A 13,352-nucleotide genomic window follows, 5' to 3' on the forward strand; every position below is an offset into this window, starting at 1 on the left:
GATTCAGGGCGCCGGATCGAAAGTCGCGAAAGTCGACTACGAGACGAGATTCATCCGCGGCCCATATCCCCGCGGATCAACAAGTGTCCTCTCTCTCTCCCCCGACGAGCCCGGTGTGCTTCTATTCACGATTATATTGATGTCAGTCGGGGGTTGTCGGCGGCGCGCAGACGCGGATCCTACTACCCCCGCCGGATCGTCGTCGACGACGACCCCCGCCCGTCGTCGTCGGAATGGTCGATATCTTTAGCTATATAGAGACAAGCGACTCGGGCGGTTTACGGTGGCCGTGCGCGAGACGCTTCGCCGAGTCCGAGCAGTCCACCAGTCTCCTCGCCACTGTAATCTCTGCCGCTGAAATAACACCCCCTGCGTGCATCGTGTGCTGACTGTGGTCCGCAATCGCGAGAGCGCGGCTACATCCGAGAGGGAAAACGTCCCCGTCTGCGCTCCTCTCTCGTTCGCATCGCTCGCAACCCCCTCCCTCCCCTCCCCCCGTCGTGCGCGTTAAATATTAATCGATCGGTCGAGCCGAGCGCAGCGCAGCGCGTGGTGCATCCGTCGTCGCATCTCACGTCGCATCGACAGCCAAATCGGCGCGGGATTTCCCACATCGACCGTCATCAGGGAGAGCGATCCGTCGTCCGCCAAGGGAGACAATCTCCTATCCCGTTCCTAGGGAGTGATTCTTCCAGGTGACACTTTGACAGTCCGCGAGAATCTTTGCTTGGCGATCGGCAGAAAGTGTCAAGTCGAAAAGGAGGAAGAGAGAAGGAGAGAGAGATTTTCCTCGAGGAAATAAGCTCGTCGCGATAGCTTGCTTATTGATTTCTCTCCAACTATCTCTCTCGCTCTCTCTATCTCTCCCTCTCTCTCCCTCTCTCTTCTTTCTTTCGGTCTCTTTTCATTCCTGCCTGCTGCTCTGTCTACTCCTGTTCCTAAATAAATTGCTTTATTTTATTTCGTTTTCTCCTTCTTGATTTTAAGATGTAAAACGTGAAAAAATTTGATCGATATATACGGATAATCGCAATTTTATCTTTCGCCAATGCCTTTCTTTCTCTCTTTCTCTCTCCCTTAGGTGTATATTTAGACCACATTTGTCACGTACGAATATCAATGTATAAATGTCAATTCGACGGTACAAACTTGTTTTTAGCTTTCTCGCTTTCTATCAATCGTGAAAACTGCGGGCATGATCGCCAGACTTTTCATTCATTCAGGCTTACTTTCTGCGTTTCATGCGACGTCGTAGAATCGTTGTGAGGTGACCACGCTCCCTTCCCTCTCAATCAATTCCAAAAGCCTAACCGTTTATTTATTTCGCGTCGACATTTCTTTCCGAGATTAGTTAAGATTTGGTGAAACGGTGTTAAGATTTCGCAGAGAAATCGCGTTACGTAAATAAATTTTCTCCCGCAGCTTTTCCCTCAAAGTTAAAGCGAGGAGAGCCGAGATTAGAGGACATGCTGATAAGTTAGTTACCTGTCGTGCAACACCTAGCTGCATATCCGGTCTTTGTCATCAGATAGTTCATCGGTAATTCTTCGGCGTAATTAAGATGAAAGTTAGCATTGATTCTTATCATTAATCCTTTCGAGAGATATCTGGTAGATACAAACTTCTTATAAGAGTCTTATTGATAAAATAACAAAAAATGAATATTTTATTAATTATAATATATTAACATGACAAGTATCTTTCATTTTTTTAAATTTGTAAATTTTAGTTGCTTTATTTCAATTTCCATCTCTCTCTCTCTTTTATTTATCTAATTTTACAATAGTTAATTTTGCCGTCTTTTATTAGCTTCCAAGATGGGTAAAATTGACAATTATTCGTGATTATTTTACGAAATAAATGAACACGCGAGACATCGGTAATCAGTTGCGCATCTCGAAGGGATTAATTATTCGTTTTCGATGAAAGTAGCGGGGAGTTGTTTAAAGACTCGATATCTTTGCGCTGACGCGCGTGTCTCTGACGTAAACGAGGGCTCCATCTTTCGCCGCCGTTCATTCTGCCGATGCACTGAAATCGAAACTACGTAACGGGACGGGCGGCGCGAGAGCGCGAGCGTGGGTGGGCACCGGGTGTAACAATCGATTTGCCTCTACGAAAATATTTGCTCCCTCAATGTCGTTCTCCGTCGCTGTCGTCAACGAGATCGACGGGATCGCGGACGTGATTGCGAATACGGATCGGGTCATTACGCGTCCGTCGACTATACTAATTGCGCTCCCCCGCGATTCCATGAAAAGGCGACTCGCGTCCAAGTGTCAAAGTCAAAGAAAAGATTTGTCTTTCTCTACAATTTTTTTCCTCTACGATTTTAATTCTAATCTCGAATTTTAACGACTATTACATTATTATATTAAATTATTTTACAAGTTGAATTTTTATATTTTACAAAATTATATTGGATAGAATATTTAAAACGTGGCTCTTGTGAAGATGTAAACACACATTTCAATGAGGTTTTTCTTTAAAAAAATATGCTGTAGAAGAGATCCAAGGTTTAAATAACTAAGAAAATAAAAAAGAGTATCGAATATTACTTTACTATTACAACTTTATGTTTTGGCATTAATAATAAAAAGTCACTTGGGAATTTCGAGCGAGCCAAGTCGCGGAGAGGAAATGGACTTATCCCGTCGCCGTGCCATCGATTTTCCGTATCTGCTTGACCTCCGTAAAACGCCCGTCGCCTCAATCATCTGTCCACCGACAGACACACGCAATTACCCATCGTCACAGAAATCATCGTAACGCTACGCAACAATGCGCGCAGGTGGTGCAGTTAACATACTTACACCTGTTTCTTTTTTACGAGAACCGACTGTATTTAACGTTGACATGACATATGGCGACCGATATCGTTATCGTACTCGGAAAACCTTGTCCTACTTTCCTCCAACTACCGTAATCATACGTGTGTTGAAGCGCGTGTATAAGTACGTGACGCAATCTTCCGGGTGAGATTTTATCCTTTTATTGCGCGCTTCTCGTAAAATAATTATGTATATACAGTATATCCCGCGCGATCGTCTCGATCGGATCCGTTTTAACGTTTCCGAGCAACAATACGCGAAATGAAAAGACCTGCCGATTTGAAATAAGTTGAAGAAAATTGCAAGTGTGAACTCTTCCGATCGACAATGTCAAGATGCCAATAATGTTTCAATCATATGTAAGCGAAACTAGAGAATTAGAAACTAAATTTCACAAAAAAAAAACTAAAATAAAATTTAAAAAATGTAAGATAAATATATATTAAAGCTTAAAAATTCAGAAAATTTTTCGTTTCTCGGAAAAAAAATTTTTTAATTCCATATTTTCAAACTGGAATTTATAATGGCCTCAACCGCAAAAAATTTCGCTCAAAAAAGTAGAAAAAGTAGAAATCAATCCGAGACTTCAGCTTTGAGAAATATTATGATTTTTCATATAAAACTTGGAGTTAAAGAGCAACGAAATCACGATCGTACACTTTTTACTTCTGAAATAATTCGCGCGACGAATCGAGCGTGAAATCGATAGGGACCTGCCATCGGATCTAAAAGTTTCTCGGTTCGCCCGCGGTTTTACATTCGCGTAGGGTATTTATAGCTCTTAATCCACCGATTTATTTCTCACTGTGAGTATAGCCGTGTAACTTTTGACGAGTCGGTAATCGATGAGTTTCGCAACTTCTCTTACATTTTACGTATTCTCCGCTATGTCTGGCGTTACTTCTGCATCGAGAAAGAGAAAGAAAACAAATTACGAAAGACGACGATATCTTTATTAATTGTATAGATTACATTGAAATCAAGTTTTATTCTTCTCGTAAAAATATCGATCGTATTCCTTAACGAGAATTTTAAATAATTTTTAAATAATTCTTTTAAATATTCTTTCTTCTTAAACAATTTTTATACACACAGGCTTTGAAAAATAAATATTTTTTTCAAGTAACCAATGAGGTGCAAAAAGTGAATAATAAAATTTCACTCCATTAATTCAATTTCACACACATAGATATAATTCTAATATAAAATTTTAATTTAAGCCCGGCAATATTTATATGACAAATAATTTAGATTGTATGAAAAAAGATAGTTGACGCGAACAAACAGGTATTTCCACAGAAAGTCACGGATAAGATTTGCAAGATTTCAATTATTCATCGAGCAAATATCCAAGAGAGGAGTGAATTGAGGCGACGCGATCGCGACTGTACGCACCTGCGCGACCGCAGACTATCGCAGGTTTGATTATCGTCATCGACACGTGAGTGCGGAAGAAATATATCATACGTCGAAAGAAAGATAGAAACCGCAAACGTGGCCACGTCGCTCGCTAATCGTGTCGACTTGAATAATTGCCGTGATGCCGTTCGTCGCGAACATAGTGCACCTCCTACAACAATTTCTTTACTATTCAATATCACCCATGAATCATCCTCAATTAATTAATTAAGCGCAGTCGAGTGATTAAAACAGACAATATGTTGCATCTCGCGTAGGTGTCAAAGAGGAATAAATGGTGACCGTGATGATAATAAATACATGTTCGATAGTAATTATAATCCGATGGCCGATAATCCTCAAGTGAGCTGGTTTTCGAAGGGAAAATTATAGTTCGATCAAATGTAATCAAAGTGTTGTACGGACATCGTTACTTGATAATTCTGTCTCAAAATAAGCTGTTACACGCGCTTGATGAAACGGTTAATAAAACAAGACTAGAATCGATTAACGAAGCAGTTGATGAATTTTAGTTGACAAAACGTGTGAGGCGTTTGATTAAACGGTAAATAAATTAGAGCGTCGATGAAACGAGATTACAAAAGGCGATTTAAGATAAATAAAAGTGGCATAATAAATTGCAGTTAATAAAACGAGACTAGAGAGCAAGAGAATTGAGAGAAATAGCCCCGTTAATGTGATCGAAGACCGCAATAAAGGAAGAGCAAAGGACGTGAGAGATCAATCGGGTGTCGCATGTTATGTGTAAAATGTCGAGGAAGTGCAAGAGCGCATCTTCCACGCCGGTCGAGGATTCCGTTTTCGAGCTACGTACGCGGATGGCCCGGATGCTATCCATCGTCGAGATTACCTCGCAGAAGAATAATATGGTATCGGAATATCGACTCTCTCGATATGTATCTATTGCGTTTCGAGCGAAAGAAAACCTAAGAGAAACAAAGCGCGCGAGAGAGAATTCAATGGACTTCAATTAAGACCGTCCATGCGCGATAATATTGATGATTTATGAACTCCACGATCGAGTAATTTAATTTTCCGTCTGCAATTTAATTGACAACGAGAGATTTATAAGACTAATGAATTACTTGATGGTGAAGTTGACAGACAATTGAGATGGTTACATACGCAAGATGCCAATAAAATATAATTTTCTTTTAATGATTTAAATTTAATTACTTTTCTATTTATATAACGTGTTTTGCCTTCAGAAAATAGACAAGAGTTTTAGATATTTTAGAAATTACTATCCTAAAATTATTTAATCATGTATAATTTTTTGATGTCAATTGATTAATTTATCATTCAGTGACATCGTTAAATAAAATAAGTTAAATTAAAGTATATAATGTAATGTAAGTATTGTATTTTCAGAAAAAGAAAATTATATCCAATATCATTTTGTCAGTAAATTCTGAAAAATTGTAATTTTAAAATCCACGCAGTTTAGTATCTATTTAATATTTTCTACTCTAAGTGATAAATCAACTTTTGAGAAATCAATATACAAATAATTTTCTTTTAAAAAAATAAAAGTACAACTTACAATGCCTTTCATTAATGCCACTGAATTGATGAATCAAAATTGAATCTCCGAATAAGATGTTAACTAAAGTTGTATACTGACCTTCTCTCATGTAGGGTCTTTACATATTGCGGCCTCCAACTTTTCGATATTTTTATCCAATATTTTCTCAAACGTGATGATGCGGTCCGATAAACTGCGACGAATCATGCATCGTAAACATGCATCTGTTGCATCGAGCGGCTTCTTCTCTTGACCATCACGGTCGTAATTTTACGATGCAAGCACGTGCAAAGTTAATCGAAATACACGAGCCTAGTCACATTATCCTCTCCCTCGAATCGTCGATCCGTGAATAAATGCCACAAAATCTAAAAAAATAATATATATATGTTATTTCGATGTAAACATTTTCCTATAATCATTAATCACACTATTATATATATAATCATAAATCTAATTCTTTTTTTAAAGATCCTTTTTTAAAATCCTGCTTTAAGAAATTAATAATCTTTTACGTTTAATTCCTTTTAATTTATACAAATTTTTAAAAAAATAATTTATACATGTATATTCTAGTATGTATATTCTAATTTTTTTATAAATTTAAAAAATGTATAAATAAAAATTATTAAATTTTCTAAAGCCAATTTTTTCGCAGATGGCGCGCCAGGATGGCAGAGATGCCGCGGATCAGAACTTTGATTACATGTTCAAATTGCTGATAATCGGCAATTCATCCGTTGGAAAAACCTCCTTCCTCTTTCGCTACGCAGATGACTCCTTCACTTCGGCTTTTGTGTCGACCGTAGGGATTGACTTTAAAGTGAAGACCGTCTTCAGACATGATAAAAGGGTCAAGTTACAGATCTGGGTCAGTATATCTTCATTTGTCCATTCACGCTCGTATAATATTTTTCGATAATCGTTCGCGCATAAAAAATAGTGATTTGCATGCATTATGAATGTATTGCTTTTAGATTTTAACCGATATTTTTGTAACTTTTTCTTCGCTTATTTTGCAGATATCACGTTTACATGCATTATTGATTACACTTGATTATCTTATATAAAAGTGCATTATATTTGTTGATTCCTTATTGATTATCCTTACAGGACACGGCAGGTCAGGAGAGATACAGAACGATCACAACGGCCTATTACAGAGGCGCAATGGGCTTCATTTTAATGTACGATATCACAAACGAGGAGTCCTTTAACTCGGTCCAAGATTGGATCACACAAATAAAGAACTACTCGTGGGACAACGCCCAGGTTATCCTCGTGGGCAACAAGTGCGATATGGAAGAAGAGAGGGTAATTAGTGCCGAAAGAGGTAAACAGTTGGCGGAACAATTAGGGGTACGATTCTTTGAAACCTCAGCCAAGGAGAATATCAACGTTAAGGTATGTATGTCTTGCGTGTTGCAAACATTCTTTAAATCGTCACGAGCTGATAAATGAGATTAAATTCTCGAAATATATTTTCACAGTTATAAAAAATATTGACAATTAATTGGTACCTTTAATTGTAAAAAAAAAAACTAAAAAATATTTTTTTCCAGTTTTTGTTGGTTTACATAAGATAACGTACAAAGTATAATTGCGCATTTAGTTGAATATTTATAGTAAACTGATAAAGTAACGTATTTCCTTCAAAGAAGTAACTTGTTTAGAAAATAACTTCCAAAAAATTCGAAATAGTTCGGAATAATTCGAAATTGAGTGATTTTATAAATTGTTTTTACTCGAGTGGGAATAATTCAAAAATCCTTGCGAGAATTTTTGAGAGAAGTGCCGTTCCACACAAATCTCTGATATACAATCTTGTACTTTATGGTGCCGCGAAAACGCGCGGATATCGATCCCGCTTGTCGCGAGGTCACACATATGATCGATTCTCTCTCTCTTTCTCGTTTCAACAGGCGGTGTTCGAGACGCTGGTGGATATAATATGCGACAAGATGAGCGAATCTTTAGACAATGATCCGACCCTGATGGCGGGCGGTATGGGCCAGACCAAGGGTCAACGACTTACCGATCAGCCGACCAATCCAGCGAACGCTAACTGTAATTGCTAAAAAAAATGCGAGACGACATGCAGGAGGGAGAAAAAATCCAGAGAGATCGTATGTGTGTGTTGCACGTGTGTGTTGCGTGTGTTAGACAGAGAGGAAAGGGAAAAAAGGAGGAAGTGTCGTGTGCGACGCTGGCGAGTTAACTAGTCCACTTACTTCGTCGTTCCTACGTTATTTATTTCGGAGGCTGCCTTTTTCGTTCTCTATTTCCTTTCATTCTTTCTCGGCGCGAAATGATACGTAAAATGAATCTAATGTACGCTATAATTATATATATATAAATATATATACACACACATAACGATTGTGATCATCGAGGTGCGACCAAATTGGCCAATGACCGATCGGCCGTGGTCCTCCTTTCGGTTCATCCATTTGATAAGAGCCAGGGATGGACTTCGATAAGTTCAAATTTCCATGCCGCAGACACGCTGATCATTGCATTTTCTTATCAAAAGTATACATAATATTAATTAGGGTGGTTATTGACGATATAAGTTTACGGATTGCTCGTTAGATTATTATAAAGATTGCTTAAATTTATTTCTTATTTTCTTTTAAAGAATCAAAGAAGGCAAAAGATTTAATCTCTGAAGCAACAGAAATTAAGCTTGAAATATCTGTGCTTTTTACAACCTTATTAAGAAGTTAACTTTATAAAGATTAAATTTTAAGAAATATCTTAAATTTCACGTGTTTTATGCTAAGATTGTTATGCACATAACTGCGTGTGAAATATGTGTCTTTTATTTATTTATTAACTTATACTAGACTATTTCAGGATTATTCTCGCGTATCTGTTGCATCGAGATCTGAGCTCAACGAAATGCAGGTTTTGATTTCTGTTACGAAAAAAAGAGATAGAAAATTGCGCGAAGAAAAGATATTAGGAGTACGAAGATACTCGAAGATTATATTGTTTCGCGGTTGATAATAATTAATGACGACGATCGTTATAGCGGGAACAATGTTGCTCACTCGATGTTTGGCATTATAGATTCATGCAGAAATATCGGGCATAACCGAAGGGAGTGACTCAAGTTTGTGCATTAAGTAAAATGCGCCCAAGAAAGTCTGACAATAAGCGTCAATCATTCGATAAAGTTACACAAATTTAGAATTGATTAATTGGAAATGTAATAGAAAAATCGAATTAACCTTTTAGCTTCTTTAATCTAATGCAGAATTATCTGCATAATATGCAAATATATGCGAAATTTCGTTTTTTTAAATATCGCTTCAAAAATGTAATTGTGCGAATTGTAAAAAAGTATCATTTTAAAAAATATTTATTTAAATATTTAGTCCTATTTTAAAACAATTTATTTTATTGTGACTAAAAATTGAATGACAGAAACAAACGGTTAAACATTTGCGACAATCTAAGAAGATGAAAGGTTAAATGCAAAAGCAACATAAGATACGCGAGCAGTTGTTTTAACGATTATTACATTAATATTCGTTGTAATTCACGTGGAAACGATTGAATAAATTTCACGTGATCAATCTATAATCGAATACTCTATAAAGGGAAAAATTATTAATAAAATAAAATTATAACATAAAAAAAATATATTTCAATGATTTAGGGTAAAGTTACCTAATATGAGAGCATTTTTGAAAAATTAATAGCAAACTAAAACAAATGTGTAATTAAGCAAAATCGAATTTTTAATGGGGAGTATTAAACGTTTACATCTGACATAAAATAAAGATAAAATTGAAAGAATATATTATTAAAAATTTTTAAGTATATAAATTTTTTTTAACAACATTCCCGACTATTATAACATGAAATTCTGTTATGAAAAGTGTCAGCAAATGCTTAAAAAATTATTTTATCATTAAAAATCAAATAGAATAAAAAAAAAGAATTAAAAATCAAATAGAATAAAAAAAATACTTACAATTAGTCTAATTTTGGATCATAATAAAATTATAAAAAAACAAATTTTAAATTTTTAAATAGTTTATAAAAAGAAAATGAACATCAACCGTTTATCTCCCCAAGTAACGAATAATTCCAGAGAAATTTTATTTTTTACTATAAACAACTAATTGATAGAAAGTTATACCACAAACAAGAAGCTTATTATGTAGAATAAGACTAATGATATTTTTTGCAAACGACTCTTATCTCAATATTCATAACTTCATGAATACCCAAGCAAAATAAAATTTTAACCGCATAATAGATAACTTTACCTTACGTATTTTTTGAAAACTAATTAAATAATATGTTACTGAAAAGAATCTTTTAAGTTTATCTTCTAAAGAAATAAAATATCTCGTTATCCAAACTTTTTCAACACTTGAAATATTTTTTTAACTGGTAGTATTCGATTATTCAAGCACAATCGATAATTCACTGATGTATACTATACTCGCGGTGAGTATAACTCTCGTAATTTAAATATAAAGCGACAATGACGATGCCGATCAAATATGCACAATTTATTTTCATTCACGAAAGTTCGAGTATTTTAAAATTTAGCATTTGGATGCTAAATGCATTTTTCGTTGCGACTGAAGCGCATCTTCGCAGACACTTTAAGGTGTCATTTATGCAAATTAATTATAATGTCAAACCTTGACATTCCTGAAAAGTTTTTGATTGCATTTATCGATATTTTGTTTTTTATTAATCTTGAACTAATGTAATTTCTTTGACATCTCGTAAAGTCTCTTCTGTCGCGCGTTTCTTTCTTTTAGAGAAAATGAAATAATATTTATCAATAAAAAGCGATAAGAGAGTCATATCGCGAGAGAAAATTTTCATTTCTGTAGTTCTTTTTATAAGTTTAACCAATTATCTGCCTAATTATCCATCAAATAAAATGACAAGATTACGAAAGAAAACGACCCTTCGGTGAACCGTAAAAAATGTAAACCATAAATTTGAATCTCCGAATTTTCGAGACAACGCGATGTCGCGTTATAACGTGCAACGCAATCAGTAATTATCACTCGGCGACTTTATATATTGTATCGACCTCGAAATAGTACTCTTTGCGAAATTATTTAAGCAATGGCGAATGTTAATATCGGTATCGACGAAGATCTAGATAACGATAGGGCTGTATTCGACGATACCGCGAAGCATCCAGAGGGGAACCAGGAGCATCGATCTGGCGTCAATTATCGAGGAGTACCAGCGTCCCGCTACTATTACTACTACCTTCAGTCGTCATCCGGCGTTAAAAATCTATCTACCTACCTACTATAGGCAAGCTGCCCTCTGTACATAAGTGAGATAATAAAAACAAAAAGGTATCTATTATATATCACTGAATCTGTAATAAGGTGTAATGTGTAATGCGTTAATTTAGCGAGAGAAACATGCCAGAAGTCACGCGACCCGCGACACCGGACGCGATTAATTAATTGACACGATGCGATTAACCGATCGCAAATCTGGCGAAATTGTTGCGAATCGTCAATAGCAATCGCGTCCTCGATCGAGCGACTGAGAACGAGAAACGGGGACAATTTTGATCTCTGTTTTTTATGGAATAGAAATGTTCTTCCGGTTGTCGCGGGTATTTGTATGTATTGTACGGTGTGTAAACTGTACTATATATATACGCCTAATATTAACTATAATTACATTAACGATAAAACAATAATCTATCGATACAGACACATACACGCACGCGCACACACACACACATGAATATATCACACCAAGAAAAGGAGTAACACAGACACACATGAGAAAGAGAAATTCACACCACAGGCGTTACGTTGATGATTTGTAAAACAGTTGTATTCTAAATAAGCTGTATACTTGTAGCAGAAGTCTCAATCATGGATGTTTTCAACGACCGCTACGTCGTATATGTTAATTATACGTGTATATGTGCACAATCCGTTAATGACACAAATCCCGAAAGAGAGAGAGAGAGAGAGAGGAAGAGAAAGAAAGAGAGAGAGAATGTGTGTATGAAAGTGTATGAAAAGTGTGAGAGAGAAAGAGAGAAAAAGAAAAAACGAGCGAAAGGAAATGAGAAAATGTAACACAGGAAAATTACAATGAAAAAATTTGACGTAGCGACAAATGTAAACAATATATATACATATATATTTAAAAAAAAATGACAAAACTAATTGTGTATCATACGCGTTGCATGTGCAATATGTACGCGTGCACGTACGAGAATAGAGAGAGAGAGAGAGAGAGAGAGAGAGAGAGAGAGAGAGAGTGTGTGCGTGTGTGAGAGTGAGAGCAAGAGAGACATACAGAGAAAAGGAAGAAAAAACGAGCAGTGGAGTAAATCTATAATTTGCAATACGTGTACAAATCATTGACAAACAATTCGGAGGACCAATTGGTAGACGCAATTGGCAGATCGCTCATCGCAATCTCGCTCAATTGTAACACGACTCTCGATTAGTCTTCACCCCAATTCCACTATTATTCGCCTTGCAGAAAAATCGACGAATGAAGGAACGAATCGACTTTTATCTATTATGCGAAAATATGCAATTTGAAAAATCCATTCGGATGTACGTCTTCTAAAATATCCTTTCGGCTTTCTTTCTATCGATAAAAAAAAAATATAAAGATATAGAAATTTAAAGCCAATTCTCTTCTAAAGCCACTCGGCCATAATTCTAAGATTCGGAAAATAAAGTAGATTCTTTCGTCTTTCTTTCTGCGAAGCGTTTTCATATCATCGTATCAACTGGAATCCTCTGGTCAACTAGCGGGATATTTTTCGCAAAAGGAACGTATCTTCGCTCATGTCGCGAAAGAATTATCGAGTGTTTCGCAAAACAGCCGGCGAGATCGATCTCTTGTTATAAACGTCGATACGATAGGGGACACTGTCAATTCTTTTCGTGAAAAAGAGAGAAAGAGATGTGCGAGAGTTTACGACTGCATCGTCGCTACCTGTCATTCCTGCCTTGCATAGCGCATATCTTAAAAGATTCTCGGTCATTGTCGCTCGTCGATCTCGAAATATCCGACGACTTGCGATTTATCGCGACGGAGATTAACTCTCCCCTCTCCCCGAATATTTAGGACGATGAAGCTTCATTGTACGCCAGTGTATCAAGCATCGATCATATATATAGACAGAGCTTAATTGTATAGAAACAAATACAGTCAGCGATAACGATTTTCTCCACGGGAGTAACGTTGTGCCGCTTCTTGCGTTTCTTTCTCCAACGAACCTGCTCCAACGAATGTTCCTCAAGAGGCGAAAGGTAAGAAGAATGTGAGAAAATATTTAGAAACTCTCTCTACGCGAAAATATTTAAGTAAGAAAATTATTAAATAATATTAATATTAGTGTGCGATAGATTTTTTTTTTCATTTATCGATGAGAGAATGCTTACAAAGATAATCAGGGAAGATTTAAGCTCAATTCGAACAAATTCAATTTAAACGCCGATTATAATTATTTCTAACTGATCATAATTATTTCACACGTGAAAATTTGGGAGAACGTTCAAATTCGGGTAATTTAATTCTTTCTCTTCTCACACACAGCATAA

The 13,352-nt window shown here is 36.3% G+C and overlaps 1 protein-coding gene across 5 annotated transcripts; it reads left to right on the forward strand.

Moving 5' to 3' along the window:
* Window positions 1-268: 268 nt before the first annotated feature.
* Rab3 (RAS oncogene family member Rab3) lies at window positions 269-12,987 on the forward strand. 5 transcript variants are annotated; one of them, XM_083089125.1, is made up of 5 exons: window positions 4,286-4,794; window positions 4,874-5,119; window positions 6,434-6,646; window positions 6,889-7,179; window positions 7,698-12,987. In XM_083089125.1, the coding sequence occupies exons 2-5, from the start codon at window positions 4,991-4,993 to the stop codon at window positions 7,851-7,853; spliced, it is 789 nt and encodes a 262-aa protein (XP_082945251.1). In that variant the 5' UTR covers window positions 4,286-4,794; window positions 4,874-4,990; the 3' UTR covers window positions 7,854-12,987. The 5 variants fall into 5 exon arrangements, with proteins under 5 accessions (XP_082945255.1, XP_082945253.1, XP_082945251.1 ...); XM_083089129.1 differs by lacking the exons at window positions 4,286-4,794; window positions 4,874-5,119 and adding an exon at window positions 269-695; XM_083089127.1 differs by lacking the exons at window positions 4,286-4,794; window positions 4,874-5,119 and adding an exon at window positions 3,042-3,190.
* The last annotated feature ends 365 nt before the right edge of the window (window positions 12,988-13,352 follow it).

Source organism: Camponotus vicinus, unplaced genomic scaffold (genome assembly GCF_025532165.1).
Source record: "Camponotus vicinus isolate PSW18456_S1 unplaced genomic scaffold, iyCamVici1.0 SCAF_14, whole genome shotgun sequence".
NCBI lineage: Eukaryota > Metazoa > Arthropoda > Insecta > Hymenoptera > Formicidae > Camponotus > Camponotus vicinus.